Genomic DNA, 13,876 nt, shown 5'->3' with positions numbered 1-13,876 from the left:
AGCCACACTCTTCAACATATAAGAGCAACTGAATGGACTCAGTAGGTTGACTACATATGTGTATATATGTAAAGAGCAAAAATATTGAAGAAGAGATCATAGTGTAAGTAATGAAGGGAGGGCTTTGAGGGAAAGAAGAAAGGCTGCTGATGTACCACGAGTTTCTCAAAAGTAACTACAATTTAAAAAATTGTCACGGAAAGTTTCTGTATGATCTCTGTAACTTTTCTGCACATTTAAAATCATTCTGAAAGCTAAATTGTATTAGAAGACATTTTAAATTATCCTGCAGTTTTATGTCCTATTACTTCTTACTGAGTTTCTGTTTGGGGGTCATGAACTTGGGCTCACAAATGCTGCAGAATGTTCTTTGTGTGAGTTGAAATTGCTCAATACAATAACCTTTGACAGTGTGTTACAATATTTATTTATTCCTATCAGTAGTTAGTTTCACAACAGACTAGAGAATGCTAATGATTTTTTTAACTCCAATATAAATCTTACCTCTCAGCATTTGCTATAAGTTGAACAGTGGGCAAGGGCTGGAATCCTAACAGCACCTACACAAAGCTATTTATAATGCCAGACTATACTTGGTTTGAAGGAATACCTTTTCATGCCTTTGGGATTTCAAAAGAAACTTTGCAAAATGTTTGTAATAAGTTTGTGGTGAAAGACGAAGATTTGATTTTATTGGCTTATCCCAAGTCAGGTAAGGACTGTCAGTAAGACTGATTCTGAATTGTATAAGGGAGGTTAGGGCATTGGACCTCATTTATTTTGGGTGAGGAGTGGAGTGCTCTAAATATCCAATGTTTAATAAAGTTTGTGGGAAGGAGATTTGTGCATGTTCCACACAGAGAAAGACTTTACATATGACCTATGTGAGGAAAGGTGATCAGCTATGGCACTAGAACAATGAGAGTATACACTGAGTCAGAATCTCAAATTTGTCTTTATTTGTGGTGAAGAGATAGAAGAAGAGGGAGAGTGATGAGAATAAAGAGAAGAAAGAGCATCAAGAGATAAAGGGCTGTATATGAGGATATGTGGAGGAGAGGAAAGTGCCATGTAGAATTAACATGGACCTTGTCCAGGAACTGGAGTCTAAAAAACTCAAGCAATCAAAAAGTGGCATTATGATGATTTGGGTAGCAGATGTTTGCACTGTGGAAGAAGCACAGAACTTGGGTAAGTATTAGACTGCTGACATTGAAATCACAATGACACAGAAAATCTAAAAACAGTGGGAATCCAGGAAAAGACAACCAGACAATAACAAATGAACACATAAACCCAAATGTAACTGTGTGGTAAATATACATGAGGGAATTAATTCACCTAAAAAGAAGTACTGAGTCATACACTGGAGCATTGTTGCATTTCAATGGCAATGAATTAAATCAGAAAAGTAGTCTTAGAGGACAGATGCTATGACTTCATCACTGTGAAATATCTGGAAAAGTCAAATTCACTCCACAAGAATATAGAATGATGGTAGCCCAGAGCTGGAGGAGATAGTCCATTGCCAGTTTGGTGTTTAGTGTGTATAGGGTCTCAGTTTTGTAAAATGAAGTCTTGAAATTAATGTTGAGTGAATATACTTTGTACTTACACAATGTGAACATTGTGAACACTAGTCTATGTGCTTGAAAGTGGGCAACACTTTAAATTTTATGGGTATATATTCTACTTGAGGCTTTTTTGCAAGTACTGTTGAAATGAGTGACTCTTTCTTTTTATTCAGGAACGAACTGGCTGATTGAAATTGTCTGCTTGATTCAGACCAAGGGAGATCCCAAGTGGATCCAATCTGTGACCATCTGGGATCGCTCACCCTGGATAGAGACTGATGTAGGATATGATATATTAATCAAAAAGAAAGGACCACGACTCATGACCTCCCATCTTCCCATGCATCTTTTCTCCAAGTCTCTCTTCAGTTCCAAGGCCAAGGTCAGTGTCCAATGGTTGAGATTTTCTTTCACTCACATTCTTTGAACTTATTTTATCCTGACAGAATTTGAAGCTCTTACAGAAGTATGAAGGTGGGATTCTCATGCACTAGGTGATGCTGATGTTTCTCCACATCAGACTACATTAGAGTATCAAGATGTGGACCACTACATGTGATCTTGGGTAGTTTTAAGAAAGAAAGTGAAATATCACACTAGAAGATTCAGAAAATACATATATAAGACAAGTAGTGTTCAAACTTTAGTGTACAGTGCAATATTACTGTATTGTCATCAAAGTCAATGAACCAGTTATACCATATACCCCAAGTTCTGTGTCGGTAAATCACTGTAGACACAGTTGTTCATAGGGGAAGCAGCCTGACAAAGCATCAATTTTCAAAGATCAGTTGTACACAGAGTGTCATGCTATGTCTATCTGCCTACTGAGATTAGTAGCCACAGGAATCTCCCATGAAACTGAATGAGAATAACTACAAGGAATCACACATATCCACATTCTAATCTATCATAGCTCCTAGTTAGTAAGAAAGATTTTTCTGTAAGTCCCTCTGCCATAGAATCTATAAATAGTTTTGCTGAAACTACATAGACAAACTTAGAATTATCTCTCATGAAAATATGATAATGGATTTGTGACCATTCAAATATATGCATTTATCTTATCTGGATTTGGTAAAATTTTTGGCTAGGGAATTGAGCTTAAATTATGAAGAATAATTATTTTAATTTATTTCTTTTATGTTTAAAATATAATAATGAAATATAGTTATATACATCATTTCCCATTTCCCCCTTCTTCTCCCAAAAACACTGACATATTCCCTCCTTTCTATCTTTCTAATATTTGTTTTTTAATTAATTCAGGTTGCATATGCACACACACACACACACACACATTCACATACACACCACACACACACATATGTATAAATGGATATAGATAAATACACACACACATATATGGATAGAGATAGATACACACACATATATATGGATAGAGATAGATACACACACACACACACACACACATATATATATATATATGGATATAGATAGATTCACACACGTACATAAACATATACATATGCATATATATTCCTAAATATATTCCTTTATTTATATATTCCTACATTGATATATATCTTCATTTCTTTTTTCCCTTTTCTTTTATTGGATATCTTCTTCATTTACATCTCAAATGTTATCCCTTTTGCTGATTTCTACTCTGGAAAACCCACTCCCATCACCCCTCCCTCTGCCTCTATGATAGTGCTCTTCCACCCACCCATAAGGTCCCTCCCTCCCTGTCCTAATATTCCACTATACTGGAGCATTGAGCATTCAACAAACCAAGGGCCTCTTCTTCCACTTATGCCCTCCCTACAATGACATCCTCTGCTACATATGTGGCTGGAATCATGGGTAGCTCCACATGTACTCTCTGGTGGTTTAGTCCGTGGGATCTCTGACCTGTCTGGATGACTGATATTGTTGTTCTTCCTATATGATTGTCAATCCTTTCAGCTCCTTCAGTCCTTTCTCTAACTTCTCTACTGGGGACTGTATTCTCATTCCAAAGGTTTGTTTTAAGCATCTGCTTCTTTATTTGTCAGGCTCTGGCAGAGCCTCTGAGGAGACAGCTATATCAGGCTCCTGTCAGCATGCACTTCTTGGCATCCACAATACTGTCTGGGTTTCGTGACTGTATAGGGGATGGATCCCAATGTGGGTAGTCTCTGGATAAACTTTCTTTCAGTCTATGTTCCACATGTCCTCCAGTGAGTATTTTGTTCCCACTTTGAAGAAGGACTGAAGCATCCAGATTTTGGTCTTCCTTCTTCTTGAGCTTCATGTGGTCGTGGTGAATTGTATCTTGGGTATTCTGAACTTTGGGGCTAATATCCACTTATCAGTGAGTTCATATCATGTGCAGATGTGCGTGTTTTTTTTTTGTGATTGAGTTATCTCACTCAGGATGATATTTTCTAGTTCAAACCATTAGCTTGTGAATTTCACTGTATTTAATAGCTGAGTAGTACACCATAGTTTCAATGTACCACATTTTCTGTATCCATTCCTCTGTCGTAGAGCATCTGAGTTGTTTCCAGAAGACTGGGTCAATTTGGTTTCTTTTATATGCTGACCTCCTCCAGTTGAAGCAGCACCACCCTCTGGTGGAAATGTTTTCTTTTCCCTACTGGATGTTTCTAACTCCTTGTGAAGTATCAGGTGGCTGTAGGTGTGTGGGTTCATTTCCGCCTCTTCAATTCTATTACATTTATCTACCTGACTGTCTCTGTACCCATACCATGCAGGTTTTATCACTATTTCTCTCTAATACAACTTGAAGTTAGGGATTGTGATTCCTGAAGAAGGTATTTTATTGTTCAGAATAGTTTCTGTTGTCCTTTTTGTTTGTTTGTTTGTTTGTTTGTTTTGTTTTGTTTTGTTTTTTTTTGTTTTTTGTTATTCCAAATGAATGGGCAAATTGCTCTTTCTAACTTTGTGAAGAATTGAGTTGGGATTTTGGTGGAGATTTCACTGAATCTGTAGATTGCTTTTGACAAGATGGCCATTTTTAAAATATTAATCCTGCCGATCAATTAACATGGGTGATTTCCTATCTCTTGAGGTTTTCTTTAATTTCTTTCTTCAAAGATTTGAAATTCTTGTCATAAAGATCTTTCCCTTGCTTGGTTGGAATCACACCACAGTTTTTATATTATTTGTGACTATTGTGAATGGTGTTGTTTTCCTAATTTCTTTCTCAACCTGTTATACTTTGAGTAGAAGATGGCCACTGTCTTGCTTGAGTTAAGTTTGTATTCAGACACTCTGCTGAAGTTGTTTATCAGCTTTAGTTTTGTGGAATTTTTGGGGTTACTTAAGTATACTATCATATAGGTTTGGGGATTTAGCTCAGTGGTAGAGCACTTGCCTAGCAAACGCAAGGCCCTGGTTTCGGTCCCCAGCTCTGAAAAAAAGAAAAGAAAAGAAAAAAAAGTATACTATCATATAATCTGCACATAGTGATATTTTCACTTCTTCCTTTCAAATTTGTATCCCTTTTACCCCTTTTTTTGATGTTTAATTGTTCTGGCTAGGACTTCAGGTACAATGATAACTATGTAGGGAGAGAATGGGCAGCCTTGTCTAGGTCTGATTTTAGTGGGATTGTTTCAAGTTTCTCTCCATTTAGTTTGAGGTTTGCTACTAGTTTGCTACTAGTTTTACTTTTACTATGTTTATGCATAGGCCTTGAATATGCAATCTTTCCAAACCTTTTACTATGAAGGGTTGTGGATTTTGGTCAAATGCTTTCTCCACATCAAATAAGATGATCATATGTTTTTTCCTTGAATTCACTTATATAATAGATTATGTTGATGTATTTCTGTATATTGAACCATCCCTGCATTCCTAGGCTGAAGCCTGCTTGATCATGTTGAATGATCATTTTGATGTCTAATCGGAATCAGATTTCTAGAATTTTATTGAGTATTTTTGCATTGATATTCATATGGAAAATTGGTCTGAAGTTCGCTTTTTTTGATGGGGTTTGTATGGTTTAGATATAAGTGATATTATGGCTTTATAGAAAAACTTGATTAGTGCTCCTTCTGTTTCTATATTGTGGAATACTTTGAAGAGTATTGGTGTTAGGTCTTCATTGACAATCTGGTAGAATTCTACATTAAAACCTTCTGGTCCTGGGTTTTATTTCATTGGAAGACTTTTAATGATTTATTTTATTTCTTTAGGCTTATGGAACTGTTTAGGTGGTTTATCTGATCCTGATTTAATTTTAGTATTTGGTATTTGTGTAGAAACTTGTCCATCTCATCCAGATTATTTGTTTTTTTTTAAGTATAGGCCTATGTAGTAGTATCTGATGATATTTTAATTCCCTCAGTTTTTTTGTTATGTATATAATTTCATTTCTGATTTTGTTAATTTAGATACTTTTCTCTCTGCCTTCTGTTAATCTCGCTTAGGGTTTATCTATCTTGTTGATTTTCTTAGAGTACTATCTCCTGGTTTTGTTGCTTCTTTGTATATATCTTTTAAAATCTACTTGGCTGATTTCATCCTTGAGTTTGAATATTCCTTCATTGTATTATTTCCACTTAGGTGTATTTGCTTCTTTTTGTCCTAGAGCTTTAATGTGTGCTGTTAGGTTGTTAGTGTATGGTCTGTCCAGGTTTTTTGTTGTTTGTTTGTTTTTGTTTTTTGGCACTGAGGGCTTTGAGTTTTCTTCTTAGCACTGTTTTCATTGTGTCTCAGAATTTTCGGTTTGTTGTGCCTTCAATTGCTTGTAATTCTAAATAGTCTTGAATTTAGTTCTTCCTTGACCAAATTATCATTGAACAGTGCACTGTCCAGCTTTCATGTATATATGGGCTTTCTGTTGTTTTTCTTGTGGTTGAAGTCTACCCTTGGACATGGTTATCTGTTAGGATGCATGGGATTATTTCAAACTCCTTGTATCTGTTGAGGCTCCCTTTGTGACCAGGTGTATTTTCAATTTTGAAGAAGGTAATATGAGGTGCAAAGATGGTATATTCTTTTGTTTTAGTATGAAATATTCTATAAATATTTGTTAAATTCATTTGGTTCATAACTTATTTTAGTCTCTCTGTGTCTCAGTTTAGATTCTGTTTCCATAATCTGTCCATTAATGAAAGTGGGGTATAGAAATATCCCACTATTATTGTGTAAGGTGTAATGTGTGGTTTGAGCTTTAGTAAGGTTTCTTTTATGAATGTAGATGTCCTTGCATTTGGAGCTTAGATATTCAGTATTGAGAGATCATCTGGGTAGATTTTTTTCTTTGACAAGTATGAACTTTCTTATCTTTTTTTAAAATAACTTTTGGTTGAAAGTCGATTTTATTTGATTTTGGAATGTCTACCTCAGCTTCTTCCCTGTGACCATTTGCTTGAAAAAAATTCAGTCTTTTACTTTGAGGTAGTGTCTGTTATTGTCACTGAGGTCTGTTACATATACGCAGCACAATGCTGGTTCATTTTGACCTGTCTTGTGAGTCTATGTCTTTTTTATTGAGGAATTTAGTCCTTTGATGTTAAACTATATTAAGGAAAAGTGTTGCTTCTGGTTATTTTTGTTGTTAGAGGTGGAAATATGCTTGTGTGGCTATCTTATTTGTGTTTGTTGAAAGAAGGTTACTTTTTTGCTTTTTCTAAGGTGTAGTTTCCCTCCTTGTGTTGGATTTTCCATCTCTTATCCATTGTAGTAATTCATTTGTGGAAAGATTTTGTATAAGTCTGTTTTTGACATTGAATACTTTGTTTTCTCTGTCTATGTTAATTGAGAGTTTTGCTAGATATAGTAGCAAATATTTTTGCTGATATTTTTGTTCTCTTAGGGTTTGAATGAACTCTGATCAGGATCTTCTGGCTTTTAAAACCTCTTTGGAGCAATCTGGTATAATTCTGATAGGTCTGCCTTTATATGTCACTTGAATTTTTCCTTACTATTTTTAATATTCTTCATTTTGTGCATTTTGTGTTTTTATTATTATGTGACAGAAGGAGTTTCTTTTCTATTCCAATCTTTCTGGAGTTTTGTATGCTTCTTTTATGTTCATGGGTACCTCTTTCTTCAGGTTAGGGAATTTTTCCTCTTTAATTTTGTTGAAGATATTTACTGGACCTATAAGTTGGGAATCTTCACTCTCTTCTATATCTATTATACTTAGGTTTGGTTTTCTCATTTTGTCTTGGATTTCATGGATGTTTTGGTTTATGAGGGTTTTTTTTGCATTTTTTCATTTTCTTTGACTGTTATTCCACTGTTTTCTATGGTATCTTCTGCATCTGAGATTCTCCCTTCTATCTCTTGTATTCTGTTGGTGAGGCTTGCTGATCTCTTGTCTCCTGATTTCTTTCCTATGTTTTCTATCTCCAGGGTTGTTTTTCTTTGTGATTTCCTTATTGTTTCTATTCTCAGTTTTAGATCCTAGATTGTTTTGTTCAATCCATTCACCTTTTTTTTTTGCTTTTGTGTTCTTCTAATTCTTAAAGGGATTTTTGTGTTTCCTCTTTAATGACTTTTACCTGCTTCGTTTACCTGTGTTCTCCTGCATTTCTCTAAAGGAATTAATTATACCCTTCTTAAAGTACCTTATCATCCTCATGAGATAAGATTTTAAATCTGAATCTTGCTTTTCTGTTGTGATGATGCATCCAGGACTTGCTGTAATGGGAGTTCTCAGTTCTGATGATGCCAGGTACCCTTGGTTTCTGCTGCTTATATTCTTGTGATTGCCTCTCACTATCTGCTTACTTTTAGTGCTACCTGCTGTTTCTGTCTCTGACTTAAGCTTGTCCCTCTTGTGATCCTGGTTGTTTCAGAACTCCTCAGAATCCAGCTGTCTCTATGATGTTGTGATCCTGTAGTCCTGTGATCCTGACATCCTGGGTGTTTTCAGAGTTCCTGGTATTCAAGCTGCCTCAGAGATCCTGAAATCCTGATGTGACAAAGGTCCTGAGGTCTTGTTGTGTTAGAGCTCCTGGGAGTCAAGCTTTCTCTGAATGATGTAAATGCATGAATGAGTAAAGACTCAGAGCCCTAGTTTAATTCCTGGCACAGGTGCAAGCAAGAAGGAACCTGTGTCTCTGGCTGGGCAGCATTTATATTTCCCTGGTTCCTGCGGGGGTCCCAATTTTGCAGGTTGTTGAGAAATTTGTTGTCACCTCAACTGTGACCTTGAGTGTGTCAAAACTCTAGTGTTCCTGGGTGTGTCTGATCTCATTGAAGTCAAGTTTTCTCTGTGATCCTGTGTTCCTGGGCATTTCAGATCACCTGGGCATCGAACGTCCTTTGGGTTTTGTAGGAGTTGGTACAGAGCCAGCACTCCAGGTATGCTCTGGGTGCAGGTTAAAACTGGAAGGAGACTCTGCTCCTCGTCAATCAGAGATTCTTGCATCCCTGGTATGCATCCCTATGTACATATCTGTAATATACATATATGCATATATATGCAAAATTTTAAAATAAATAATTAATATATTTTTAAATAAATGTATATATTCCTAAATCTTCTCAGACAGTATAATGTCACTTGTATGTATATTACAAGGGCTGGGCATTTGTTGTTGGACAACCAATTATTACCTTAACTTTACAACTGTTCAATCAGTCTGGTTTAGGGTTCTGTTTACATTGTTAATAAACTAGTCATTTGTTGTTCCATTTTTACAAATCAAATAAAATTAGAAAAAGGGAATTATAATTATAGATTGTTTTCACTCATGTATATGTTTTGTCCATATAAAAGGAATAAATGTTTTTAGAAACCCATGGATAGTTGACTGACGTTTCATAGAAATTATGCCAGTTAAATATGAGCAATGATTATTGACCTTCACTTGTGTATTTCCATTTAAGGTGATCTATCTCGTCAGAAATCCCAGAGATGTTCTTGTTTCTGGTTATTATTTCTGGGGTAATTCAACTCTTGCGAAGAAGCCAGACTCACTGGAAACTTATGTTGAATGGTTCCTCAAAGGAAATGGTGAGTATTCTGTGAAATATAGGAGATGAGGGAAACTCAGAGACATTTGCTTCATTAATTAATTAATTTATTCATATTATATCCCAATATCCAGCACACCTCTCTTCTCAATGCCCAACAGCTCCTTTTCCCATCTTTCTCTATTCTGAGAAGATGTAGGAGCACCCAGGCTATCTTCTCATCATTGCACATCAATATCTGCAGCACTAGATACATCCTCTCCCACTGAGGCCCAACAAGGTGGCCCAGTTAGGAAAATGAGTTCTACAGACAAGAAACAGATTCAGGGACAGACCTGGCTCCAGTTTTTGAGGGACCTGTGTGAAGATCAACCAGATATATGTGTAAAGGTCCCCTAGGTCTAGCTCATGCAACCATTTTTGGTTCGTGTTTCAGTCTCTGATAGTGCCCAAAGGTCCAACATAGTTGACTCTTTTGATCTTCCTCTGGAGTTCTTATTCTCTTTGCATCCCTCACTCCTTTCCCCAACTCTCCCACAAGACTCCCAAAGCTCTATCTAATGTTTGGCTGTGGATTTGTATATGTGTTTTAGTTAGCTGCTAGGTGGGGTTTCTCAGAGTACAGTTATTCTAGACACCTGCCTGCAGGCATATCAGAGCATTTAATAGTTCCAGCGATTATTTATGCCTATGGTGTATCTCAATTGTCATTAGTCATTGATTGAAATTCTCCCTGTCTCTGCAACAACTCTGTTCGTGCACATCTTGTAGGCAGGGCACATTTGGGGCCAAAGTTTTGTGAGTGGATTGCTATTTTTATCCCTGCACTGGAAGTCCTACCTGGCTACAGGGATCAGCAATTCAGGTTCCATAACCGAACTGTTAAGAGTCAGCCCTCAGATAGAGTCACCCTTATTGCTTAGGTTGGCCTTGATCTGTCTATATAGCCAGGGATGACCTTAAACCCTGGTTCTTCTTTCTGCTACCTCTTGATTTCTAGCACTATAAGCATCTACTGTATACACTATTTATTTGCTACTGGGGCTCAAAGCCCAAATTTCATGTGTGTTACCTAACAGGCCTACATCTCTAGCCTATTAGTATCTTATGTAGGCTCCTTTTTATCTGTACATTCAACCACCCTGTAGGCCCAAGGCTCATCATCATTTCAAATCTTTCTGTTCTCACACACCACCAAAGAAAAGGGCACAGCCTCAGCTTGCCCCATGACATATCATTTAGCACCATTTGGCTTAACTTGTCTTTCCAGATCTAACTTAGATAATGACATTAGTCATCATCTGAATAAGAAATTCTCTACATAGTCTCCCATACTTGAGCACTTGGTTCCCAGTTGTGGTACTTTTATGGATAGTTTATGAGGCACGGCCTTGCTGGAGGAAATATTTCATTCCAGGTGGGCTTTGAGAGGTTCAACCCTTAAGTTACTTCTGGTGAACTCCTTCACTTCTTGCTTTGTAGTTGAGGCAATGAAATCCCAGCATCCTGTTCCTATAGCTCTACCTGCAATAAGCAAGCTCTCTCTTCCTTTTTTAAATTTATTTTTGTGGCATATTTATATTTACATTTCAAATGTTATTCCCTTTCCTGGTTTCCACTCCAGAAACCCACAATCTCCCCTTGCTTCTATTAGGATGATCTCCCACCCACTTTCCCAGTCCCTCCCACCTCCCTGCCTTGACATTCCCCTACATTGGGGCATCAAGCCTTGAAAGGACCAAGGACCTCTCCTCTCATTGATACCTGACAAGGCCATCCTCTGCTACATATGTGGCTGGTATCTTGGGTCTATCCATTTGTATGTGTGGGATGGTGGTTTAGTCCCTAGAAGTTCTGTGGTTCTGGTTGGTTGATATTGATCATCTTATGGGGTTGTAACCCCCTTTAGCATCTTCAGTTCTTTCTCTGACTCCTCCATTGGGTACCCTGTTCTTAGTTAAACAGTTCACTGTGAGCATCTGCCTCTGAATTTTTCAGGCAACCCCTCTCTTCCTTAAGATGTCTTGTTCATGGTGTTGTATCACAGCAACAAAAAAATAACAAATGTTATTTTCTTCCTCCTGTGTCTCTCATGTGTGTATTTTCTTGGTCATTTTTAGAATGGCTTCTTATCATTCTTATACATTAGCTTGACCATCCACCATTTTGTTAAAATGCATCTTTCTAAATATTGCAAACCCTAATTTCTTTTGTCTCAAAATTACTTTCAGAGGTGGGGAAGAGGATTCTTTATACTTTGATTTTATTAAAAATTCTACTGACATATATAAATTATATCTAAAAAAGGTTATATTATTGATATTTCCATTCATGTGTGCAGGTATTTTGATAGCATTAGCCCACTTATCTTTTTTGTCTTTTTCCCATTTTTGCTGATCCTTTTTCTTTTCCAAACTAGCTCTACTTTCCACTTTTATATTCCTTTTCTTCATGTGTGTTTTTGACCCAGTGAGTTTCCTTAGGATTGTTTACTGGAGCCAAGGCAAGGAGTCATTTGCAGGAACATGGATATCTTACCGGTACCTTATCTACTGAAAAACAATCTTCCTCTAACAGCAACCAGTAATGTCCTATAGATGCTGAGAAGAGGGAGGTCTCATGATCCCTGATCCTAGATACTGCCTCTATATCCCCAAGAAATGTGTAGGGATTTGGGAGCACCTCCTATCTCCTTGATAGAATATTGAAAGGCCTAGTTTTTTGGAGGTCTTGAGCAGTAATCACAACTGCTATGAGTTCAAGAGTGCTGTGACCATGTCATATTTAGAAGACAATATTCTACATGATTCTACTCCATCTTTATGCTCTTACATCATTCTCCTGCCTTCTTACTTGATGTTTTCTTAGTCTTTATTGCGGGGTATACATGTTTTATTTATGGTGAGCACTAAAGGGCACTTATTCTTAGCACTTTGGCTAGTTTTGATTCTCTGAAATTACCCGTGCCTACTGCAAGAAACATCATTCGATCAAACTGACAGTAGAGATATAAGCAACAAAAGGCATGGCTATATAGAAGATAATTTGATGTTCACATCATGTTCATTTATATGAATAAGAATGACAGCTACAACACTATAGTCTATTTCCTCCACAAAGTGGATGTTTGACCATGTAGACTAGTTATAAACTCTTCTCAATCGCAATCAGGAAATGACTGTTTACCCCATAACACAATAGACATTATTGATCAGTGAGCATGTCTTACAAGGCTGGTTGAAGTATAGGTCACAGTGTCCAAAGCTGAGTAATTGTTGAGGACAATTGTTGCTGTAAAATTATGTAAAATCAAATACTGTCTTTTATGTTGACTAGATCAAGCATTGCAGTGTCCCAAAATATCAGATAGATATCGTAATTTCAGTCAGGAAACCATCTACCTGCCCTGCTCCATCCCATTACACATTTCCAAAGTCCTTCCTCTGAGCCTGTCAATAGTATCTCTACCCATCTAGTTCCCAAGGCAGGCTTCATCATGCCAGAAATATGCATCCCAACTGTGTGGCAGCCCAGTGTCTCTGTTGCCAGACACTTTCCCAAACTCAAATCACCACAAGAAAGAACAGACAATACAATAACCTCTGCTCCAATTAATAAGATATAGTTGCCCACTTAAACATGCAAAGCCCTATATATATCCATCCCTTAAGAACATTCATAACAACTTGTAAAAGTAGAGTGGAATCTTAACATCTGCTTCCATGTTAATTGGCAGTTTTCTACCTTCCTGTTCCAGTCTCCTCTTCTTCCCTCAAACTTTTCTCCTGCTCATCCTTCCTTCTCATCCAATGACAGGCCTCGTTCAATCTTGTACTTACCTTCACCTGTGTAATGACATCATACTACATTTCACCCTTCTTGTCTAATTAAAAAAAAACCTTTCTCTCCAATATAAGCTGAGTACAAGTATTATTGTTTTGTAATTAAAAGCATAAAATATATCTAATACCGAGTTCAATACTGTATCAGTTAAACAGAACATTTAGTTATCCATTACATCTAAAGAGAGGCTCAAAATCTATGTTATATCCTGGCTAGTTTGTATACTATCTGATAACTTTCTAATAAAATATGTATTTTCAGAATTAAATAGCATGATAAACTATGAGACTTTAATCAGTCTTCAACCCCATCAGACATCTGAGAATGACCAAATATCTATAGACATAGTAAGCCTAAAATGGCTTCTAGAACTGAGAGGTTGTAGAGACAAAACTCCACTAGCACAGTCCTCTGTAAGTATCATGTGAATGCAAGTCTTCAGCTTTCTGGCCGAAAAACAACTGACAGACTCTTGACATGCAGAAACATCGAGGGGCTGACAATTGTAGCTTTGTAGAGATTATCAGTCACCAAGTATTCTGCATAAGGTGTCCCAT

General features: G+C 36.9%; 1 protein-coding gene across 3 annotated transcripts in view; it reads left to right on the top strand.

The window, feature by feature from the left end:
• Window positions 1-442: 442 nt before the first annotated feature.
• The window catches only part of LOC120099768 (sulfotransferase 2A1-like), a 56,990-nt gene continuing 43,556 nt past the window's right edge, over window positions 443-13,876 (top strand). For 2 of the 3 annotated variants that reach the window (XM_087606706.1, XM_087606700.1), the window contains exons 1-3: window positions 453-712; window positions 1,748-1,956; window positions 9,390-9,516. In XM_087606706.1, coding sequence (XP_087462832.1) covers window positions 580-712; window positions 1,748-1,956; window positions 9,390-9,516 — 469 coding nt within the window. In that variant the 5' untranslated portion in view covers window positions 453-579. Of the gene's footprint in view, window positions 713-1,747; window positions 1,957-9,389; window positions 9,517-13,876 lie in introns of all 3 variants that reach the window. The other variant, XM_087606705.1, reaches the window with a different exon arrangement.

The sequence above is a fragment of the Rattus norvegicus genome, chromosome 1 (assembly GCF_021556685.1).
Source record: "Rattus norvegicus strain SHRSP/BbbUtx chromosome 1, alternate assembly SHRSP_T2T, whole genome shotgun sequence".
In the NCBI taxonomy this organism is placed as follows: Eukaryota; Metazoa; Chordata; class Mammalia; order Rodentia; family Muridae; genus Rattus; species Rattus norvegicus.
The sequence above is the reverse complement of the archived record's forward strand: the minus strand, read 5'-3'. Positions and strand labels throughout refer to the sequence as shown.